General features: G+C 34.9%; 2 protein-coding genes across 2 annotated transcripts in view; both read left to right on the forward strand.

The window, feature by feature from the left end:
• Positions 1-12,019, forward strand: part of LOC105344564 (glutamine--tRNA ligase) — a 40,245-nt gene extending 28,226 nt beyond the window's left edge. The window contains exons 17-22 of the mRNA XM_034451135.2: positions 60-222; positions 1,347-1,439; positions 2,448-2,575; positions 5,161-5,227; positions 10,498-10,623; positions 11,680-12,019. Coding sequence (XP_034307026.2) covers positions 60-222; positions 1,347-1,439; positions 2,448-2,575; positions 5,161-5,227; positions 10,498-10,623; positions 11,680-11,730 — 628 coding nt within the window. The 3' untranslated portion in view covers positions 11,731-12,019. The remainder of the gene's footprint in view (positions 1-59; positions 223-1,346; positions 1,440-2,447; positions 2,576-5,160; positions 5,228-10,497; positions 10,624-11,679) is intronic.
• A 2,180-nt stretch (positions 12,020-14,199) lies between these two features.
• Positions 14,200-20,422, forward strand: LOC117682772 (E3 ubiquitin-protein ligase TRIM71). The gene is made up of 4 exons (XM_034451139.2): positions 14,200-14,238; positions 14,647-14,729; positions 15,104-15,167; positions 18,114-20,422. Exon 4 carries the CDS (start codon positions 18,137-18,139, stop codon positions 19,775-19,777), a length of 1,641 nt encoding a protein of 546 aa, XP_034307030.2. The 5' UTR covers positions 14,200-14,238; positions 14,647-14,729; positions 15,104-15,167; positions 18,114-18,136; the 3' UTR covers positions 19,778-20,422.
• Positions 20,423-24,653: the final 4,231 nt, after the last annotated feature.

Below are 24,653 nucleotides of genomic sequence, written 5' to 3' on the forward strand. Positions count from 1 at the left end.
TGTTCTCTTGACTTTATAGGTCGAATTGCCACATAATTTCTTTTTATCACAAATTTCAGAGCAATGGCTGTTCTTGACCCTCTTAAGGTGACAATCACAAACTTTCCGCCGGACCAGGCTACATCACTGACGGTACCAAACTTCCCTGCGGACGAAAAGCGTGGATCTCACAGCATCAGCTTCAAACCAGTGATTTACATAGAAAAGTCCGACTACAGAGAGGTACATGATGGCTCTAAGATGACAGTTGTTGGCAATTGAGTAGAGATGAGTACTCTAGTAAGATTTGCATAGTAGTGGTTCTGAAGTCAAAGAAAGTTTTGAAAATCTCGGAGTGCTGACAAGAACCGACAAATTTTGTAAGAAAAATTTGTATGATGTAAACTGGTACTTAATTTTTTTTGAGGCGCATCGCTATCAGCGATGTAGCCTCATTGCTGTCATCTCACTTCTCTCCGCTTCTATACAAGCGGTGTCATTGAACTCAAGTATCAATGCGCCAATAAATATATAGTGCCGTTCTGGTTGTTACATATTTTCAAACAGGAACATATATTCAGTATTCGTTTTAAAAATATCAACAAATCATTACAACAGATATCTCTTTACATATTGAAAAAACATCAACATCAATGAAAGAACAAATCAAAGATTAATACGCAGCTGCTATAGACTGACAATGTCTGCAATGCGATGTACGTACGATAATGACAGAGGACCAGTCAACCGATGAGACAATTTGCATAACAACAGTTCGTACTTCAATTTAAAAGTTTTGACGTTAATTGTTCGAATATCGGAGGTAAAAAATGTAATAATTTCGTATATAAACTATTTATATTGAAATGAGAGTAAGTTGCTGTCTTCCTATTGCTAGGAGCAGATTTCGTATTTTATCACTTGATAAAACGAATAAGACGATGTCCAACTGAATGAGGAAAAGCGCGCCACCTTCCCCATGTGTAGAATGGCGATATTTAACTTTATAGCTACCTTCAATGTGATGCGCCGCTCAGGCCTTCAGGCCTTTGATTTTTATCAAGGTTGCTGGAGGGTCAACAAACTCTTAATCCCCAGATCTACCTAAAGTTTTAAGATATGATTAGTGTATATAAACTATTACTCAGTCAAGAAAAAATCCATATATTTTACCTTTTGAATTGTATTTTCCTATACATTATTTTTATGTAGAGCTCTTTTTCTAAAGAAGATCAATACAGTCTAAAAATGGCCACAACTATTGAGCCTCTAACTCTATAGATTACTGACACTCTGACAACATCTGAGAACTAATGTAAGATAAAAATTGCATACTGAGATCTAACAAATTTTGATAATCTTTTTAGAGTGCTGACAAAAACTATAAGAGATTTGCGGAGAATCAGTCTGTGGGGCTGAGGCATGCCGGCTATGTCCTCACAGCAGAGAAAGTTGTCAAGGTACGTCATTATAAAGAGAGTTCTTCAAATTGTTTGTAAATAACCCCAAGCAACCAGACTATGTTTTCATAGCAGTGAAAAATGTGAAGGTTTGTCATTATAGAGAGGGTTAACTTCAGTTTGTTCTTAACGAGGCCGGGTCTAATTTGTTCTGCCCTAGATTTTTGGATGAAATTTTTTACATGAATTTCTACTGATATAATTATTATTTTAAGATTAAAAAATAAGACATTTACCACACTGTTGTTTAGGGGGTCATCTCAAAGTTTGTTAATCTTTAACATAGGCCCCTATGGGATTTTGCATGAAATGTATCAATTTTGCACTTTTTTTTACATTTTTTTAAAACTTCTCCCCTAGGGATTTCTTTTTCTGTTCTACATATTAAAGTTATTGCTAAAAGTCATCAAATGGTCAAATAAAAAAAACCTTTTACCTCCTGGTTTGTTCCAGGGGTCTTATCAAAGTTGATTTTTGTATGCCCAATTTCCCAGATTCGTCAGATAATGGTTATTTTTAATGACAAAGGCGGAAAATGTGATCTATATAGTATTATTAAAACATTAAGACATATTTAAGTAATAAAAAGATATATAACATCACATATTAAGGGTCATTAATATAAAATACATGGTTACTGTCTTGAAATATATGAATTAAGCTATATCTACGCGGGTTAAGAAAACGTGACAGAGGGCTAGGCTTGCTGAATCCTCTTCATGTTTTCGACCCGAGCCCAAATATACTTATACTTCGAGACATATATGTTCATTCCACAGTATAACATTAATTTTAAGCATCAAACGAGCTATTTTCAACAAACTTCGCTGTATATCTGCAGTTGAAACTATCACGCCATGGCGTCAAAATGAAATGCTGCGCGAAAGCGTGCGTACTCGTTCTGTACTCGGCCTCGTTAAATAACCCCAAACAACCAGAAAATGCACAGTGTAGGAAGATTCAAAGGCAGTGTTGATATGATTTCAGCACATTGTTTATTTGTTTCAGGATGGCAGTGGAAACGTGACTGAAGTCATGGCCTCCTGTAAAAAGACAAACGACACAGAGAAACCCAAGGGTTTCATACACTGGGTGTCTGACCCACTCGTGTGTGAGGTCCGGCTCTACGAGAGATTGTGAGTACATTATGTGCCTTTATTTGATATCATATATGTGTTTTGGACAAGGTGAGACAGCAACTGGAAGCTAGGGCTGTATCGCCCTCGGGGCTGATATTTCTCTGTCTCAGCCCGTCGTCAAGGGGGTGTATTGCCCTCAAATTTAAAATTGTTATTTCCCAAATACCTTTGCTTTAAGTTAAGACTATTTTGTGTAATAACAATAGAATAACAAATAAATAATACTAAGCATAACCTTACACGTCTTAATATTTTTATTTATTGCTGAAAATTGAAAAATAATATGTCAAAAATAGTGCTGAAGAGTGATATGTATCTAAGCAAGGGAAGGTAACCTACACAATGGTTGTGTATTCAGAACAATAGAACGCTTTATTTAATATCAATCAACATTTATATTATGGAGGATAGAGAGAAGGATGGAACAAGATTTAATTTTAGGAAACCAGAGTTTAGACTGGAAAAATTAAGTGGTAAAAATAATGGACGTTCTTTTGAACGTTCTCAAACACCTTGCTCTAACAGTAGGAATTTTATGAATAGAATCTGACAGGAAACTTACGAAATCCCCGTGAAAGACTTTGACTTATTACGACATTGCCTTGGATGGAAGTTTCTCTCTCGATAATTTTGAATTCTAGGAGATAGCTAGTGCTTCATTTCAGATGATAGACTCCCTTCTACTGTCTTTCAAACAACAATGGTTTGTCAACAAAGTCTGACAACTCTTACAGTTCTTAACATATATAAAATAGAATAAAAAGGAATGAGTTTTGTAAATCCGAAAAAAATCTATAGCTTCTTCATGATAAATTATATTCCTTATTTAGAATTCGAATTTGAATAAACGTCTTTGACTTATGATATATGATTTTTAAAACAACATCACACTGTTGTTTTGATCAGCCCTCGAATGGTATCTACCAAAGCCCTTCCAGCTTGGGTCGATACCAACTGCTCGGGCTGATACCAGGGCTGTGATCAAAACAACAGTGTGATATTCTATACATATGCACTTTTCCTGATGAGCCAGTCTGATTGAAGTTTGGCTGGATTTAGTTTCCTGTTACTGTATTTGAGGTATTCATTAGGTCTGGCTTTTGTTGTCTGTGACTGTATTTGAGGTATTCATTAGGTCTGGCTTTTGTTGCCTGTGACTGTATTTGAGGTATTCATTAGGTCTGGCTTTTATTGTCTGTGACTGTATTTGAGGTATTCATTAGGTCTGGCTTTTGTTGCCTGTTACTGTATTTGAGGTATTCATTAGGTCTGGCTTTTGTTGCCTGTTACTGTATTTGAGGTATTCATTAGGTCTGGCTTTTGTTGCCTGTTACTGTATTTGAGGTATTCATTAGGTCTGGCTTTTATTGTCTGTGACTGTATTTGAGGTATTCATTAGGTCTGGCTTTTGTTGCCTGTTACTGTATTTGAGGTATTCATTAGGTCTGGCTTTTGTTGCCTGTTACTGTATTTGAGGTATTCATTAGGTCTGGCTTTTGTTGCCTGTTACTGTATTTGAGGTATTCATTAGGTCTGGCTTTTATTGTCTGTGACTGTATTTGAGGTATTCATTAGGTCTGGCTTTTGTTGCCTGTGACTGTATTTGAGGTATTCATTAGGTCTGGCTTTTATTGTCTGTGACTGTATTTGAGGTATTCATTAGGTCTGGCTTTTGTTGCCTGTTACTGTATTTGAGGTATTCATTAGGTCTGGCTTTTGTTGCCTGTTACTGTATTTGAGGTATTCATTAGGTCTGGCTTTTGTTGCCTGTTACTGTATTTGAAGTATTTAATAAGAATTCACATATCTGTAAAAGAAGTACAGTTTGAATTGATACAAAGGGGAAATCCAATAACTCTTCATTGACTATTCATTTAAAAAATAAACAGCACTTTTAAACATTGTTCATACGTGTACTTACATTTGAGAATGGCCATATCAATGCAATATTCCAGAATCATTAATATAATTGTGTTTTTACGATAGTACAACCGTCAAGCGATAAGAAATCGAAGCGTACGGAAATCATTATGTCATCATAAAAAGAGTTCACACAGAATTGAACTATTAACTTTCCTTATGGTTCATATAAGGAAACATATTTGCACATGTAAACATCTATTTTAAACCACAGAAATAATCATGAACAAAAACAAATTTCTTACAGACATTTATAATGGAAAACGTTGACATCTTTACTATATTCAGAAATACTGGACACCTCGTTCAATTTTTCAACAGTATCATCCTGGTACTTTTCATGTCATTTGCAATGCAATATCTCCATAGACATTTATTTTTGGTTGTGCTGTTTAAAAAAACTGAAGCAGTGGAGGGGCTATTTCAAATCAGAAAATCTTGACTTTTTTCATTCTAGCAGATAGACTATAGTTTTGGCACAAATGTATTGTTGATCATCAAAACATTATGCAAAAAGTTCTGGAAGCAGAAATTTGGGACAGAGTATAGTTGGACATTGGATGAATAACTTAATATATTGAATTAAAGATTGTCAGGAAATTATTGATGAATGAAAAATGTTCTGAGAACTTTATATGAGAGCATCTGTATATTCCTTTCAGATTTTTCCATAAGAACCCAGAAGATCCCTCAGAAGTTCCAGGTGGTTTCCTATCAGATATAAACCCTGTAAGTTGTGTTCATTTAAGTTCATTTGTTTTCTTTTTATACCCCCGCTCTGAAGGAGAAGGGGTGATACTGTTTTACCCATGTCGGTCTGTATGTCTGTCTGTCTGTCCTGTTGAATGACGACTTTGTTTATTTTTAGCCTATATTTTCAAACAAATTTTCTTCAAAGATTTCTCAGCAACTATTTATCGCAGATACTTGAAATTTTAACACAGTATTTGTTTAGGAATGTCATATTGTAGATTGTATTTTTGTACCAATCGTATTCCAACTTTCTGTTAAATGTTGACTTTGCTTGTTTTGCATATTTACATCAGATCGGGGGTATCACTAGTGAGCATTGGCTAACAGATATCTTGTTAGAATTATTTTTCAACAGTTGCTCACCTGAACCGAAGGTTCAAGTGAGCTTTTCTGATCACCTGTTGTCTGTCATCCATTCGTCTATAAGCTTTTCACATTTTTGACTCCTTCTCTAAAATCAATGGGCCAAATTTAACTAAACATAATACATAACCTTTAATATTCAATTCAGTTATTTGTCCCATTTTAAATTAGCCTTGCGGGGGTATTTGTCCCATTAGGACATTCTAATTGATGAACTACTTGTATATAGACTTTCCATCTTTAGTTTTGTCTGTAAAACAGATGAAAATGCAACATCTAATGTCCTCAACACACCAATATTTTATTTGATGGATCGATAAAGAACTTTTAAATGAAACACCATTTCACAAACAGAGACCAATATTGACTTTCAATTATTTTAGAAATATTTTTCTATTTTTTGAATTTCATGAAATGGGAATCATTGTTATGACTGCAAATAGGGTATTTTAAAGCTTTAATTTTGGTCTCATTTGGTGTAATATAATTATGAATACAAACATGCCAAAGATGTTCTGTTCAAGTCTTTAATCTTTTAAAGAGACATGGTGGCGCACAAACTCATGATTTAGCAAATATCAAATTTTTATACGATTTCCACATTTTTTATTTAAAATATGAAAAGGTGAATTTATGAAAAATTATGGTGTTCAAAAGTAAATAAATCAAATTGAAAAGAGAAAAATAGAATTAAGCATTGGGCCAACACAAAAATATTAAGTTTCCCTTCCACTTCATAGCCACGCAAGCGCAGAGGTTGTTAATATTACAGCGTGGCAAATATCATGAGCCAGTGGCCTCTCATTGAAACCTAATGTCTTTAAGAACTATATATTTATTAAGATGCGCTCTCTATGAATGCATATTGCTTACCACAGACATTGAATAGCTTCACATTCAAATTCTTTTTCAATGTGTCAATTCCACTGTAACTATTTTTAGACAGTAAACGCAATCAGGTGTCACTAAAATGAATGACACAATGTCCAATGTCGCTTTGTTTACATATGCATTTTTCGGATGAGTTTTAAAGACTTGTTATTTGTTAACTGATAGATGATAACTAATGATGCGTCAAACCTTCTTCTGATTTCCATTGTCGTAAACAAAAAGTAGAAATTCTATTTTGAGTCACCGTGTCACTTTAAGGAAAACAATGTTTCTGAAAATTTATATTGTTATTCTTTTCATTTCCTAGATCTATGGATAAAATCCAAATAATAACAAATAGTCACATAAAGCACTAATCAACAATACTGTTTTAAAAAGAAATTAAAATAAATGAACAACTTCAGAAAAATTGCAGTTTATCAAATTTGAACTGATCCTGATTGAAAAAAAGGTAGTCCTGATCAGTTTTTTTTTAAATTGAAATTTTACAAAAATACTAAAAGATATAGTGAAAATGTTTTGAAATATTGTTCTTAAGAAATACAAAGTTACGTTTAGTTATTTTACTATGTAAGCATCCTCATTTCTTCATATCCCCATATGAGGGTCACAGTGACCTTTTTAGCTCACCTGAGCTGAAAGCTCAAGTGAGCTATTCTGATCACATTTTGTCCGTCGTCCGTCTGTCCGTCTGTCCGTCTGTAAACTTTTTACATTTTGAACTTCTTCTCTAAAACTGCTTATCCAATTTCAACCAAATTTGGCACAACGTATCCTTATGGGAGGGCGAATATAAATTGCAAAAATTAAAGTCCGATCTGTATTCAAAGCGGAGAAAACCTTGAAACTGTAGAAAAAGGGGGGTGCATTTTTAAAAATCTTCTTCTCAAGAACTACCGAGGCAAATTCAACGTAGTTTAGCATAAATTATCCTTATGGGAAGGAAAATATAAATTGCAAAAATTAAGGGGTAATTTTGTTTCAAATCGAAGTTATTACGAAAATAATAATAAAGGAAAGGCGTGTTTCAATCGGGCTCGGCATCCGGTAAAATGGGTAGGCAAGACATGGCCTGGGCAAAACAAAAGATTGGCAGTTATTAATCTGCCAATCTCATTAAAATTTCAGGATATTTGATGGACTAGTATATTTGTATTCGCTGTAGATATTGCTGCAAAATAATGCGTATTTGGAATTGACGATTGCCGATCTGCCCCGACATTTATTTTGCCGCGGCCCGGGTTTGCATACCCATTTTACCAAGACTCGTATTCCATACTTCTAAAACGAGGTTCTTTGTTTAAAGCAGCCATGACATTAAACGAAAAAGGGTCGATCTGACTATGATGAATTTGCTTGTTGTGCAACAGTTCGCGTATGAAGGGAAGTTTTTAAACATGAAAAATATATTGGTGCCGATTTTGTGAAGTAAATTGAGGCTAAATATTTCAATGCGACAGTTTTCACACATGACGTTGGTGTTAGCTTGTTCTGATTTTCGTTTCGTTTTCATTATTCATGCTTTGTAACCTGGAAACTATCGTCTGTATTTCGTGATTTTTACGTATCAAATCAATCAGAGACTTCGGTAAATCAAACAGTTACGTTAACTGTTTACCTGCACAAATTAAGCAAAATCTGATGTAGGGGTACTGAAATACAATTCATTCTATCGGTAATTCGGCATTATCTTTTGCGTAATGGTAGATTAATGCAATAGGTTTTGTTGAGATGCTTGGCATTTTCTCTAGTTTATTCAGTTTAAATAGAGTTTGATATCGCTTACGGAAATACGTAGGTATATCCATGTATATATATATGATTCATTTCGAAAAAATAAATTGTGTTCTTTATTTGCTATACATGTAGTGCATGTTGTTTACAATTTCTATTTACTAACCATTTTTGAGTGTTAAGCTTCGGATTATAAGCAAGATACAGAGATTTGCTCACAATTCTATGTTTGTACACAGATCTTAAAAGCTAACGATTAAAAAAGTATAAAAAATTGTCAATATTTATTACGAAAATTTTCAAAATCTGTTCTTCCAGAAACCCACTTATTGAATTGTAAACTTAACCTTTTTAGCTCACCTGAGGATGGGGCCACAATGGGAGGGGGGTCGAAGTTTAACATTAATATATAGAGTAACTCTTTAGAAATCTTCTTCTCAGAAACTAATCGGCCAGGAAAGCTGAAACTTGTGTGGAAGCATCCTCAGGTAGTGTAGATTCAAAGATGTGAAAATCATGACCCCTGGGGGTAGGGTGGGGCCACAATGGAGGGTCGAAGTTTAACATATGAATATAAAAAGTAATTCTTTAAAAATCTTCTTCTCAGAATTAATCGGCCAGGAAAGTTGACACTTGTGTGGATGCATCCTTAGGTAGTGAAGATTCAAATTTGTGAAAAATCATGACCCCCGAGGGTAGGGTGGGGCCACAATAGGGGATCGACGTTTTACATAGGAATATATACAGTAAATCTTTAAAAATCTTCTTCTCAGAAACTAATCAGACAGGAAAGCTGACACTTGTGTGGATGCATCCTCAGGAAGTGTAAATTTTAAAGTTGTGAAAATCATGACCCCCGGGGGTAGGGCGGGGCCACAATGGGGGATTGAAGTTTTACATAGGAATATATACAGTAAATCTTTAAAAATCTTCTTCTCAGAAACTAATTCGCCGGCAAAGCTGGAACTTGTGTGGAAGCATCCTCAGGTAGTGTAGATTCAAAGTTGTGAAAATCATGACCCCTGGGGGTAGGTTGGGGCCACAATGGGGGATCGAAGTTTAACATATGATTATATACAGTAAATCTTTAAAAATCTTCTTCTCAGAAACTAATTAGCCAGGAAAGCTAAAACGTGTGTGGAAGCATACTCAGGTACAGTAGTGTAGATTCAAATTTGTGAAAATCATGACCCCTGGGGGTAGGTTTGGGCCACAATGGGAGGTTGATGTTTTACATAGGAATAAACAGAGTTATTCTTTAAAAATCTTCTTCTCAGAAACTAATCACCAGGAAAGCTGAAACTTGTGTGAAAGCATCCTCAGGTAGTGTAGATTCAAAGTTGTGAATAAAATGATCCCCAGGGGTAGGGTGGGGCCACAATGGGGGGGTCAAAGTTTTACATGGGAATATATAGAGTAAATCTTTAAAAATCTTCTCAGAAACTAATCAGCCAGATGATTCTTTATAATTGTTAAGACTTTGGCCCCAGGACAATTCTTTGGCCTCACGAGAAGGTTCAGAGTTTGATGTACGTTAATATCCCAAATATAAACTATTGTTAGGGATCTTTTTTAGATCTGCAATACTCAACATATGATATGACTATAATATCATCCTGTTAGAAAAGGGACTAATGATTATAAACATACGAATAACCAGGGGAAAATGGATTTTATTTATACAGGATTTACATGAATTATTGTACATTGTTCAGATAGTTTGTATTATGACTCCATTGAGCTGATTTTATCATACCGCTTGTTCCTCAGGTGAGCGATGTGGCCCATGGGCCTCTTGTTTCACTTTTTATAATTATTTATAGTTCATTTTAGAATGTTGTTATCTTTACTGGGTTGATGCCTAATTGGTCAGTTGAAGCATCTTAGGTCTTATGATATGATGTTCCTAAAATGTAGGCTTCTTTTTAAATGTATTGTTTAATGTATGGTAAAATCTTGAAATAAATGAGAATTGGATGAATTTTACAATATCTTTTTAGAGTTCAATTTATAATAAACCATCGCAAAATAGAATGATACGAAAACTATTGTTCAGGTGAGCGATATGTGGCCCATGGGCTCTTGTTTCATGTCAATTTATTGATGTAGAAAATGATAAATGATAATGAATTATTTGTGGATTTGGATAATTTAAAATGGTCTGGTTCTAGTGTACATTTTATTTGCAGACAACTGATTAAGCTGTTGTTGCTCAGTTTCATTGCCTTAAATGATGACCATTTGTATGTGTCCGACAGGAATCCCTGAAGATTATACCCCAGGCCTACGTAGACTCCACCGTCAAAAATGCCAAGGTTCTGGATCGCTTCCAGTTTGAACGTTTAGGGTTCTTCGCAGTAGACAGAGATTCCACTCCTGCCAAGGTAAGCCAACAACATGTGTTCATACAGGTAAATAGACCACCAGGTAAGGAACCCAACAGGTGTTACATACAGGTAAAGAGACCATCAGGTAATGAACCCAACAGGTGTTACATACAGGTAAAGAGACCATCAGGTATGGAACCCAACAGGTGTTACATACAGGTAAAGAGACCATCAGGTGAGGAACCCAACAGGTGTTACATACAGGTAAAGAGACCAACAGGTAATGAACCCAACAGGTGTTACATACAGGTAAAGAGACCACCAGGTATGGAACCCAACAGGTGTTACATACAGGTAAAGAAACCAACAGGTAATGAACCCAACAGGTGTTACATACAGGTAAAGAGACCACCAGGTAATGAACCCAACAGGTGTTACATACAGGTAAAGAGACCATCAGGTATGGAACCCAACAGGTGTTACATACAGGTAAAGAAACCAACAGGTAATGAACCCAACAGGTGTTACATACAGGTAAAGAGACCACCAGGTAATGAACCCAACAGGTGTTACATACAGGTAAAGAGACCATCAGGTATGGAACCCAACAGGTGTTACATACAGGTAAAGAGACCTTCAGGTGAGGGTCCTTACAGGTGTTACATACAGGTATGTACATGCAACCCAACAGGTGTAACATTACTTATGGGTTATTTTTAAGTGATATAGTCTTATGTTTTTTTTAGGTCATGAAACTTTAAAAGGAAAATGTACACCTTTCAGTTGAATGGGAAAGGTATTTTGCATAGCATACAGAACCTTTCACAAATCATTGACAAGCAGGAGTTCTGCTGTTTGATTATTCTAACAACTGTACAATTGTACAAATCCAGAAATTTTTTCAGGAAGTGGAGAGGGGGGGGGGGGCGGTCAAAGAGTGATTTTGTTTTCAGGGGAAAGGAGTTCCAGGTGTATTTTTTGCTAAATTTTCTTTTGGAATTTGATGTTTGAATTAACCAGCAGGGGGAGCCTTGCCCCCCCCCCCCCCCCCCCCAACTGATCTGCACTTGAAGTTTGTGTATCTATAGTAACCATTTCTTTTTTCTGTTGTAGATGGTGTTCAACAGGACGGTCACTTTGAAAGAAGACCCCGCCAAAAACTGAATACTTGTGCAAAGAATGTATTTATTGACAATTCAAGAGTTTCTGTGTGAGATTTGGACTCAGAGAGAAGAATAAAATTAAAGAAGGCTGTGGACTGATTTGAATTGTATTTTCTACAAGCCATACATTCAGAGCTTGAGTTACAATCTGATTAATTTACTGAATTGTCTGTGAAAGAAAATAATTTATTTATATCATAACCTAATTATCAGCAGTATACTTGTATATACAATATCATTACTGAAATACATGTATAACGTAAAATTTTGAATTTTTTGAAAAAATAAAAGAATATTTCATATAAAAATTATTTTTATATTTAAGAATAATCTTTTAAATATTAATTAGATTGATGATAAATCTAGCCGACACCTTGATCAGAACTATTGTCACTTTAAGATAGCACTTTACAAAGCACCATTTACGACTGAAACACTACTAGATATTGTACACGTACAATATATTATATTGTGACTACTAGATATTGGATTGTGACAGTTGTATGTGATTCTGCAATGTCAAGGACAGATTGGGAAACAGAATGGTGCAGTGTAAAATTATTGTGATAATTAAGATTCTACTACAACAGATTATTTTCATGGCAGCCTTTTTAATTTGCCTTGCAAGGGAGAACTTTTTATATGCATTGCCCCCCATTATGAATTTTTTATGATAATTTCAGATTTCTGTTTATTTGCAAAATACGGTATATTTAATAATTTTAAGAAAAGAAATGAATTTTAATCTCAATTATAGTATTGCCCTTTATATGTGGTTCATGACATTGTAATGTATTAATTTTATGACCCCCCCCCCCACCCCCGGCAAACTTTATTATCCCTCAAACCCCCCTGGAATTTTCTGGATCGTCGAATGGTCATCTTTAGCGAATATATGAGCTCTAAATCTAGATCTGCAAATCTGACAAGCTAGGCTCTACAACATACATGCAGATACGAGATAAAAACCAAATCTGTCATGAAAGCAATGTACAAGGTATTGGATTCCCCCATCTGTTGGTTAACAAGAAGAGGGAAAGAAGGAATGAGTGAAAAGCTGAGGATAAGGTGAGAAAAAATTGGAGTGAATGAGAGAAAGTTTTTAAAATGAAAGAGACCAGATAGTAAAGTTTGTAAACTAAGGATTCAAGGGCCCTGGGTTCGAATCCCATTCTGGTCCGTCATTACAGTGCTGCGTAATCTTTACAATCAATTCAGTAATTTGTTTACAAAAGATGTTAATATAAGCAATAAAATGCTTTATTTGATGATTCATGCGGGTTATGAAGGTAGAAATCATTGCAGAAACAAAATTACAAAACCCGCTAACGTGGGTTGATTTTTTTCTGCAATGTCGCTACTCGCTACCTTCATATCCCGCATGAATTGCCGAAGAAAGCGTTTTATTGTTTAAATATTTTAAATGTTAAAATTGTTTAAAGAGACTGGGTGGTCAACTTATTACACAATGACTTAAAATTTTAGATTCAATGTTTAAGTTGTAAACTAATAAAGTAAAGAAAATTCCAAATATTTTAGTATCAAAATTTAACCATTTTCTTTTATCTTTATACAGAGATTGATACATGCAGACTTAAATTTGAAAAAAAAATTCGGTATCTTATTCGTCCTAATTAAGGCATTTTACACGCATTATTCGCTCATCTTCTTTCATATAATTAGTTAAATTCAGCTGGATAGTATACTTTGTGCACATACAATGTAAGCAGAGCGTAGATTTTTGTCTGCAGAGAACGTTAAAACTCATGAGCTTGCGAGGGCTTCGCCCCCTGGTCCCCACCAGGTCTTTGCCCTGCACCCACTGGGGGCCTAAAGGCGGCTCCCAGACCCCTTGCTTTCTTTGGCGTACACATCAAAAAGTTTTAGCTACGCCCCTGGACTCCGTGTAGATACTTCAGTGGATAGAATTAAACAGACCGCGCTGATACATGCATATAAAATCTGGCTGTTCTTAAAAAAACCGAAACTGAAGTTTTCAATTTTGATAGACACACTGAACTCTTATGAAAATTGAAGAATTTATAAATTAACGTTATATAAGTTTAACGTTATAAACCATCCATGGATACAATACATGCGCGGATCTAGAGGGGGTCAGGGGAGTCCAGATCCCCCCCCCCCTGCAAAATTCAAATTTCTTTAAATTTTAGTTATAAAATTACCCTCCAAAAATGCCTCAGACCCCCCCCCCCCAGCAAACAAAATAACACCCCACCCCCCACCCCCCACCCCTCCCAGATATTCCGCGCATGCAATATCGCTGTAAATAATTCAATTGTATTCTGTTTTTAAATTTATAAAAGTAAGCTGTTTTCATTATACTTTATTTGAAACATTTTATAATTGAATAATTATTTTAGATATAGACTAGCCCTAATTTCGAAAAATTGCTCGTTTCGAGACAGAGAACCAGTCTACAAGTCTACAAACACGAGCGCAGACGACAGTGGGCGTGATGGAGTCAGAGAAAACTTCTGTGGAAGAAGAGGTAGAGGCTTACACATCAGGGAGTTTGATTTTATACACCAACTTATATAGTTGTATATACGTAATTTTGAGGGAATATTGCTGAAATATTACTGTCCCTCCACGTATTGCATTTGCTTCATTTTTTTTATAGAACTGGTAACTGTTAACGTACATGTATATCGTGATACTCAGGTATAACGTTATGCAAGAAATATCAGAGTATAACATCGATTTAATGATTAAGATTATTTTTACTGCTTTTCAACAAGTTAACAACTGCACTGGATGTAGGCTATGCCTGTCCATTTCTCAAAGTGGATGTAGGCTATGCTTATCCACTTCTCAAAAGAGAATAACGAAATGTATTGATTATACCGGGAATGTTTGGTTTTGTCTTTTATTTAAACCAATCACGTGATTTTTACAGGGCGCCGACAAGGAAGAGTAAACACGAACTAGGAAGAGAGAACATGGACGTTGTCGCCATTTTGAGTTGTAGGGCTTTATGAGGTGCGTAGTTTGTTAAACGTATCAATGTTATTACTGATTGTTGAAGATTTATTGTAATCTAATGCTATAACAGAGTAGGCGAAATTATTTGCCTAAACTGTACCAGTTTATGAATAACGTTAGTTTTGAGAGAATCCTTAAAATGTCGCTGTCCTTCCAAATTGTCTATAGCTTGATATCTATTGGCTAGCATATCATGATACTAAAATCATCCAGTTATCTTTTTAATCTGATAAGATAATTTAATAAGATTAATGTGACTGCTATTGATAATTCAACTTGTCAGACATTAAAACTAGCACAGTTCTTAGCGTTGCTCGGAATGTTTGGTTTTGTGTTGTATTGAAACTACTCAATCACGTGATTTTATACAGGAAACCTAACCAGGAAGAGAAAACACCAAGCGCATTGTCGCCATTTTGAGTTGGAGGTAAAAAGGTTTGTAATTTGTTAACTGTAGGTATTAATACATGTAACTATTTTCTGATTAAGTTGATAATATAAACCTAGTGTTTTATCTGTACTGACGTGCCCCCTATTCTTGCTGAGTACCATTTTCCCCTAGTGCATCGTTACTTCATATGTCGTATATGATTTTATGTTGTGATAAAATGACATAACTTGCACTTGCGAGAAATGGTCCATGGCAAGATTTGGTTGTTTGCCAGTAATTGTCAATTAAGTTTTTTCTGATAAAATTTGGCCATTGTCTGTCATTGTTGTAAACTTTTCACATGTTCATCTCCTCCAAAACATTTAGGTCAATTTCATCCAAACTTGGCACAAAGCATTATTGGGTGAAGGGGATTTAAATTGGGCCACATGTACACCCTTTTAAAAGGGGGTGTGATTTTGAAATATTGAAAATTTGCTGTTGTTTTGGTTGTTTTTTTTATTTTCTCATAAACCTGAAAATAGGGTGGGGCAACAATGGGGGTTCAAATTTTTACATGGGAATCTATAGAGAAAAATCTAATTCTCAAAAACCAATCTGTCTGAGAATCTGTAGCTTGTGTGAAAGAACTCAGGGATTGTAGATTCAAGTGTTAAAATCATGATTCCTGGGGTAGTTTGGGCCACTACAGGAGGGTTGAAATTTTACACAAGAATACCAAGGGCAGAAACTTACTTAAACACCATAGTTGCCTGCAGGGCTACCAGATTTTATAAATGTATAAAGAAAAATCTTAAAAATCAATTGGCCAGAAAAGCTGTTACTTGTGTGGAAGCATTCTCGGATAGTGTAAATTTAAGTGAAAATTCTCGCTCTCCCTTTCATTCAGATCATGCTCGCCTTGATTACAAAAATAGCTGAGAAGTCATGATTATGGACTTTCTAGATTTAATAACTGTCTTTTTGTGAAAATGGCGGGCGGGCAGCTGCCAAATTGGTCATTGTACGAATAACTCATCCTACAGTTTTCAAGATAGGAAGTTGTTCATTTGCAGATCAATTGTACATATATCAGAGGTGTGCATATTGCTAGGATTTTGATTTCTGATAATTTATGAAAAAAATACCAGCTTTTGAACTTAGTCAATAACATTTTTGGGCAAAATATTGCATAAAGGGTACCCTCATTGTACGGATAACTTCCCCTACAGTTCTCAAGATAGGAAGTTGTTCCTTTGCAGATCAATTGTACTCATATTAGATGTGTGCATATTGCTAGGATTTTGATTTTTGATAATTCGGGGGGGGGGGGGGGAACCCAGCTTTTGAACTTAGTCATTTTTTGGCAAAATATTGCATATAGGGTACTCCATTTCACTTGATACGGGTTGACATGGATTATGGATACATTTCATAAAATGAAAACCCAGTTTGCTTTCACATTGACAACTTTTCACTTGTCTTAAAATTTCGCTTGATTCTTCATGTTTTTAAAGACCCATTCACTGTAAATATCAAAATTTGTTGGCCAGGCATAGTCATCGATTTTCTTCTTATTTCGTATTTTGATACCCTTTGGTGAATTGAGATGCAAGACCACTTTAAACGGTTGTTATGGGGACCGGTTGGCATTGTAACAGAAGCAAACGATTAAAGATTGGCATAAAAAATATTGTGAATTTAAAATTATTGAAATAGTTTAATAGTGTTACCATGGTAACTAAACAGCACTTCGAAAATACTATTTTTTTTATTTTATTCGAACTTAAATGAACTTAAATAGGTTTTAATGGAAAAAAATTAAAATCTTGTCCCGACAACTATATATATATATATATATATATATATAGATATAGATATATGAAATCCGTTACACCGAATGAACCTATCAAATTTAATAAAGCTACTTTTTCCCAAACTATTTTATTTTCATAAAAATTAAAATTTACTAAAGGATGAAAATATTGACCAAGGTATTCATTGACAATGACAGTAAATGTATACTTACAATTGGCATGGTTCATGTAAGTTTTAATAGTATAGAAATCTATTGATCATATATTCAACAGAATTTAGAAACACTGAACATAATTGTTTAATTCTACGCATAACGGGGAAGTAACTTCATTAAAGTTAGGAACTTTATACATGTATTTCCAATAGAAACCGGTGCTGTTGTCTAATAGTAGTCGTAACATAAGTTCTTTGAATGAAAATCTTTACAGTTCTTTAATAAATGATTAAAATGGGAAATTCTGAACAGCAAACTGTATAGAGTACTAATATCAAGTAATCTGTGGCTTCAATTTTTTAGAGTTATCTTTAAATATGGTGCAATCAAGTTCAATAGACTAGTTTGCTTGGACAACTGTCCAAATCGATGACATTTAATTGCTTAGTTTAATGGAAATTCTTTATTTTATAGAAAAATAGACTGATATTTAAGTGTCAAAATTTGTGTTTTGTTCCGTAAGGGTTGTCAACTACTATACTAAGCTAAAATATTTCAATATAAGGGCATTTCGTTCAATGTGCGAAGAAAAGTACTTACTATATTGGCCATTTTTTTTCAGCTAGTAGCCATATAATTTTCGAATAGAGACAATAACTGCATTATTTTTACCAATAGTAGCCATTTAGTTACTACTCCGTGTGTTTGGAGTTAAAGCTAGCAGTGCTTGCCGACATTTGTATATTAAATGATATTGTCCTACATGTCCTGCGGACCTGGTTTAACAGGTTGGACCAATCACCCAAATTGGTCACCATAGCCTGTTTGGGATATAATGTCTCAAATAGTCAGTCACATTCTTTAAACAAGTTATATCTATGAGAAATTTTTGTTTTAAAAGAATTTAAATGTCTCCCTGTCATTTCAGCTCTTAAGTGTCCTGTTTGCAACAAGAACAATATTTTTCTTTAAAAAATACCAGTTTAATATGAAATAGTCAAATGGACAAAAAACTAAAAAAGTCTTTTTATTTTTTCAGAACATGAGTAAAAGTATCTGACCATGGACAAGCGCTGGGCCCAGGATGTGTTACGGTGTCGTCTCTGTGAGACCCCGGGCCCCCCTATGTACTGTGACATTTGTCACATACATCTGTGTAAAGCCTGTGTGGGGGAACATCTCTCTGATCAATCCAAAGAACACAAAGTGCTGCCATTTGAAAAGAGAGGATCTACTCCTAAATGCCCAAAACATTCCTCAAAACTATGTGAACTTTATTGTAAACAATGTGGCATTCCTATTTGTACAACATGTCTTTCCTCTGAAGAACACAACGGCCATCAATTTATTGAAATATCTAAAAACATTGACAGCAAGAAAGAATTAATTCAAAAAGATTTACAAGAACTAGAGAAATCCATTTATCCCAAATACCAAGAAATTGCATCCATTAACCAAGTCCAGAAATCTGCTCTGAATGAAAACTCCCAGAAATTAACAACAGAAATCGACAAACATGGAGAAGACTTGCACAGAGAAATAGACACCATTATCAGAAACATGAAATCTAACATGGAGGAAACGGACACCAAACACCTGGCTGTCTTAGACAAACAGGAAGATGAAATCAAACACACCATTTCTGAAATCACACAGACCATTACTGAACTAAAGACATTACTGGACTCCAATGATGTCAGCCGTGTCTCTGCCTACAAATCCAGGAATGATGAATTCAGAAGATGGCCTCCTAAACTCACAGTGTCCTTACCAAGTTTTACCCCTCAGAAGATCAACAAAGAACAGCTTTATCAACAGTTTGGTTCTCTGTCAGCGTCATCTATCAAAACAGAAGAACATGGCTACACCATGGAATCTCCCGGTGCTGAGTCCTCTCCCCCGGACAGACCGCTCATTGATGTACCACGGATCATCACACAGATAGACACCAAGTATGTACAATTACGCAGTGTGTCCTGTCTGAGTGATGAGGAGATGTGGATGCGTGGTGATAACAACATCATGAGACTGTACAACCTCCGTGGGAAACTAGTGAAGTCAGTCCCAACCAAGTCAGGGAACCGTCCACAGGACATAGCAGTGACATGGAGTGGGGATCTAGTTTATACTGATTACGATGATAGAACTGTGAACATAGTGAAGAATACACAGATACAGACAGTGATCAGACTACGGGGGTGGATACCTCACGGTGTCTGTAGTACCTCCTCTGGTAACCTCCTGGTTGTCATGGTCAGTGATGATTGGAAACAAACAAAAGTTGTGTGTTACTCTGGCTCCACAGAGAAACAAAGTATTCAGTACGACGACAAAGGACAACCTCTCTATTCATCTGGTGAATACATCAGTGAGAACAGGAACCTAGATATCTGTGTGTCAGACAGTGACGCCCGTGCAGTAGTGGTGGTCAATCAGGCCGGGAAACTCCGGTTTACCTACACTGGTCCTCCCTCTACTACCAAGGGATCATTTCGTCCACACGGCATCACGACAGACAGCCAGGGTCGGATCCTGACAGCAGACTATGACAACCACCGTATCCACATCCTGGATCAGGACGGACAGTTCCTCCGCTACATTGACAACTATCATTTACAGTGGCCATGGGGTTTATGTGTGGACACCAGAGACAACCTCTTTGTGGCTGACACAGGTAAAGTGAAGAAAATACAATATGTGTAGAACATTACACAGCAGTGTAACATTGTTTATATGTATTACATGTTGACAAACTGACTGTCTGTATATATATAACATGTATTAGCATAAAGATAATTAATTATATTATATAATAGAGTCATGCATATAAAATACACGTCCATTTAGTTCATGTCAACAATATCATTGTTTTGTTTATCATGTTTATACATCATAATAACAAACTGTTTTAGTGTAGTGTTTGTATTGTCAATGAATTAAATGTTTATACATTTAATGTCTAAACAAACTGTGTACATTATAAGAATACAATCAGAGAAACCTTGTTTGGTATTTGTCAAAGAAATCAAACCATTTTAATGTTGATAAATATCTGTAAAAATCTTTTTTAGCTTTCCTTTATCATGTTTATATTAAGTTATGAGTTAATTTCAATCCTTTTTAATAAGAATAGAAATATAAATCATACATTTTCTTTTCTCAGAAAAACTGAAGGTACCACATTTGTTGAACATTTGAATGGTGTTTATTTGATCTTTGTTCATTAAGATTTCTGTCACTGAAGATTGAGTAACTTTTATTTCTTACACATTAGTGATAAATCCTGCAGTTGTACATTGTATACTTTAAAGAATGTGTTATCATGTCTAATAAATGATTTGTAAACAACTTTGTTAATTGGTTTTAATTAAATTTTCTTTGACCCCATCATTTTAAATATTACAGCATTAAAATTTACTTTCAGATTCCAAGGAATAGAGCAAAATGTCTGAATGTTTGCGTGATCTGGTAAAAATTGTTAAGACTGGAACATTTTTAAAATTCTCCTCAGAAATTGAAACGGTGTTGTTTGTTGCACCGCAACATTGGAGATGTAATGCCCCGTTTTCTTTATCAATGATTATGTTCCCTTTAGGAAGTGTGCAATCTACTGAGATTGTAGGTATTATAGGTGGGTAGATGTTATTGTCGTCAATCCTTGTATACAGGCTGGCGGTTGTTATAGCATGTCCAGTTCAAAAGGTCAAGTGGTCAGTAGATTTTGTCAACAAGAGTCTTGTCCAATCGACGTCTCTTGAGCATTGATTGACAGTCATCGATTCCGACGATGTTGGTAAACATTATTAGCATTAAACATGCTGACAAGACGAAGGGTGCATAATAAGGTCAAAGGTCACAAGGAGACGAAGGGCGAATAAGATGACGCAATGACTATTGATTTCATTGTTAAATACATTTCAATTTATTAAAACTGCAGGATTTTAGAAAAGAGTCAGTCTAATTTTTTTTAACAACGCGAAATTTTGATTGTGATTAAGCCCAAGTAAAATTTTAAGCGAAACTACTGACTTTTCATCTGCGCAAGCAAAGCGTTTCTGATCCGCTGACTTTTTAGGTCACTTTAGACGTCACTTTTGCCGTTATTATTCGTGTGTCGTGGTGCGACGTGCGTCGTTCGCCGTCTAGATCTGTCGTCTTTTCAAAAAAATTATATTTTTAACTTCTTTTTGAAAACTGTAACGCCCATTTTTACTTCGGTTTAGAGCAACTCTAGGTTAAGAGGAAAGATATACTTACCAATCCAGGGGCCTCATGGACGGGGCCAAAAATTTGAAAAAATCTTGATGTTCCTCTCTACTCTCACACATATATGAAAAAACTAAATGGATGGTTATGGTGTCCATGAAGTCTTCTACCAAGATTGTGAAATCCATGGCCCCTGTGTATGGTGTTCAAATCTTAGGGCGGGGTCAAAATATGTCCATAATGATTCTTATTACATTTGTACATAATGAAATTCACTGCCCATGGGACACGAAATCAGCTGTTTATTATAAAAAAAAAATCAGGGGTGGTATGTGAACATATAGTGAACATGTATTTTTTTAAGCCACTTTAGTAACTCGGATATTCATCCTGCTATTGTCCGCTCTCCTTCCCACTTGATGAATCGACATTTGGGGTGATAGACTCCAAAATGAAGCTCAAAATGCAAACATAGAACAACATGAAAGGTATATCCAAGGGCTATAGTATTCCAGTGACCGCAAAGACCGGTGCCGGCGGTGGGCCTCTTGTTTATTTTCCTGAAACGTTTGGTGGAATGTTTTGCTACGACAAAAAATATTAATTTAAAGTAATCATTGCGTCAAGCATCGGTTTAAATACAATTATCAAACAATTAAAAGCATGAAATATTCGGCTTTTGAGTTTCTAAAATGTGACATTCTTTGAAGACATTGATATGCATATTACTTAAAAAACAATTAGCAGGAAAATTAGCAGGCTTTAATAATAAGCCGTTTTTCAAAATAAACCACCTATTTTTTTGCACTAAAAATTACTCGAAAATAGAGCAAAAAATAGCCTGTTTTGAAATATGCCAGTCATGACAGTGCTATTTAGGAAAGAAACACGTAGTGTATTTTTACATGCAAGATATTGAACACAGTATTATTTTAATTATTTTATTGTCAAAATTCCATGACATTTATGATTAGATTTAAAATAAAATTACTACATTTTTAATTAGGAGTAGGTCTAGTAGTCGCCATTACTAAAAGCTCACTGTTTTAAAGATAGACAAGCAGAATTAAAGACACAAACATTTTCATTTAACTCTTACAGATGCTTAGCTGGATATTATAGAACAAACAAGTAGTTCACAATCGATTTATTACAATTTATTTGTTTCATATTAAGCCGTGGTTTTGCTCCGTCGTTTCCGGTATTTTGTTTGGATAATAAACCGTGAATTGAAAATAAGAAGGTTTTGAAAATAGGCCCCCAATTTTTTACCAAAACTCAAAATCAGCCTCGGCTTATTTTCAAAGTTTTATGTTATGATTTTTAATAAAATGATAAAAGGATATTTTGCAAAATATACAAATTTGACAACGTAAATCTGATGAAAATGTTGATTTTTTAAAAGTTTTTTTGGCATGGAGCATTGCTTCGAAATTAAAGGGGGCATCCATACCCCCAAAAAATCTTCAAGTGCAAAAAAAATAAATTTAAAAATCAAAATTGATATTTGGTGGTGGTGGGGGAGGGGAGGGGGTAGTTATTTACTATTGAAAACTTTATTACAGTAATTTATATCACGCTTTTTGATGTATAATTTCAATACATTTTCTTACAGTTAAAGAAAAGTGGAAGGACAATTTTTTATATGCTAGTATTATGTAATTTGCTAAAAATTGTGCCCTACCCCCTTGCGTTGCTACATGCCTTTTACATTATATGTACTTACTTTTCAATTTCTTACAGTGTATATTTACTTTTATGACCTTTTACCCAATCATCTTCTTCGCCCATCTTCTTACTGTTAATGTTGCAACGATGCTTAACAACGATTCAGTATTTGATAGTATTATTTTCATCGAAGACAATCGGACATAATTCAGTACATATGTAATTAACAAGCTATAAACTCATCAGCTAAGGTGCAAGGGGGTCATACTGTGTTTTTAAAATATTGTCCCTTTTTAATATTTGTACGGATTTTCACAGAAGACGTAAACAAGTATTTTATTTAATCAAAATCAAATAAAAATTTTCAAATACTGTATATTAATGTACACATGTAGTAAAGTGTAATATATTGGAGTTATCTCTCTTTGACCAGTTCTACGAAATTGTCCCAATATACTATATACTCATTAATCAAAAATTAAAACAATCCAACAAGATTGATTTCTACACAGTAAGTTGATTTTTTGTTGCTTTTTTCATTTCCAAAATATTCCATTTTGGCATCAGAAATTCAATAGCTCGTAAAATAATTATTCATAAAAATATTCAACAATTTCCGGAGTGATCACGAGATGCTTATTATAACTTGTAGAGTTCTTTAATATGACAAATGTGCTTTGCATTTCAGGAAATGAATTAGTTTTTTTACCTACAAAGTATGCATATGCTGGGGAAAAAAAGTGGGCATCATGACAGAACGGAACTATTTTATGGACCTGCAAATTATACATGTACTGTCGACTGGTCAAAGAATAGGCATCATGACAAAACGGAAATATGTTTTAAACTGTTCTTACTTCAGGAATTACCATTTTCATGACTGTACTACAAATCAAGAAGAAGAAGTAGAAGAAAAAAAAAACAACAACAAAACCAACGTTATGAGAATACTAGTAGTATGCATTCACTATTCTCATTTAACTCCCCTGTCGCTTTTAGTAGATGTTACATCCACCAGTGGTATCACCCTCTCCTTCAATCGCGTGAATAATGTGATGCCGGGAAATTAAGTTTAGGATATCTGCCACAGCTAATATTTAATATAACATACTTTATTGTAAATGTTTTAGTCATCGGTTTTAAGAGAAGTAAAAGCATACAATTATGAGACAAATCTTGTCCGTTTAGTAGTGCGGTATTCCTCAGCTAGACCTTGGTAATAGTCCAAATTTAACTTAGCAGGAAATGTCACAGCAGACGTAGGAACAGGAAGTGTTGTCACAGGTCACATTGGTCAGGTAGCTGCAGGTCTGAAGCTCCCGGTCTGAAAAAAATTTGGATGGACGACCAGGTCGTCCATCCGAACTTTTTCAGAACGGGACTTACAGACCTGCTAATTGGTCAGGAAGACGATATTCATCAAAAGCAAAATCAATTTCATCTATATCTTGCCACCTGTTTTTTAAATGTATTATATACATTTTCCAGTGTCTTTGTCTTTGATAAAACTACAAATTGGTTTTGTAACGTAGGCCCTATGTCCAATATTGTTCATCAGTGAATGATTTTGATTTTTAATTGTACAATTACTGAAAATTACAGGTATTTAAACATAAGTACATGTAATAAGGAATCATTCTTTTAGTATTATGAGGTGATCAAATATGATAGGTGATAAAATCCCTCATAAAGCTCATCGGGCCGA

Source organism: Magallana gigas, chromosome 4, assembly GCF_963853765.1.
Source record: "Magallana gigas chromosome 4, xbMagGiga1.1, whole genome shotgun sequence".
Lineage (NCBI taxonomy): Eukaryota > Metazoa > Mollusca > Bivalvia > Ostreida > Ostreidae > Magallana > Magallana gigas.

Bases quoted from the DNA above. Each gene is read 5' to 3' on its own strand.
- LOC117682772 (XM_034451139.2), top strand. From the start codon at position 18,137: ATGGACAAGCGCTGGGCCCAGGATGTGTTACGGTGTCGTCTCTGTGAG.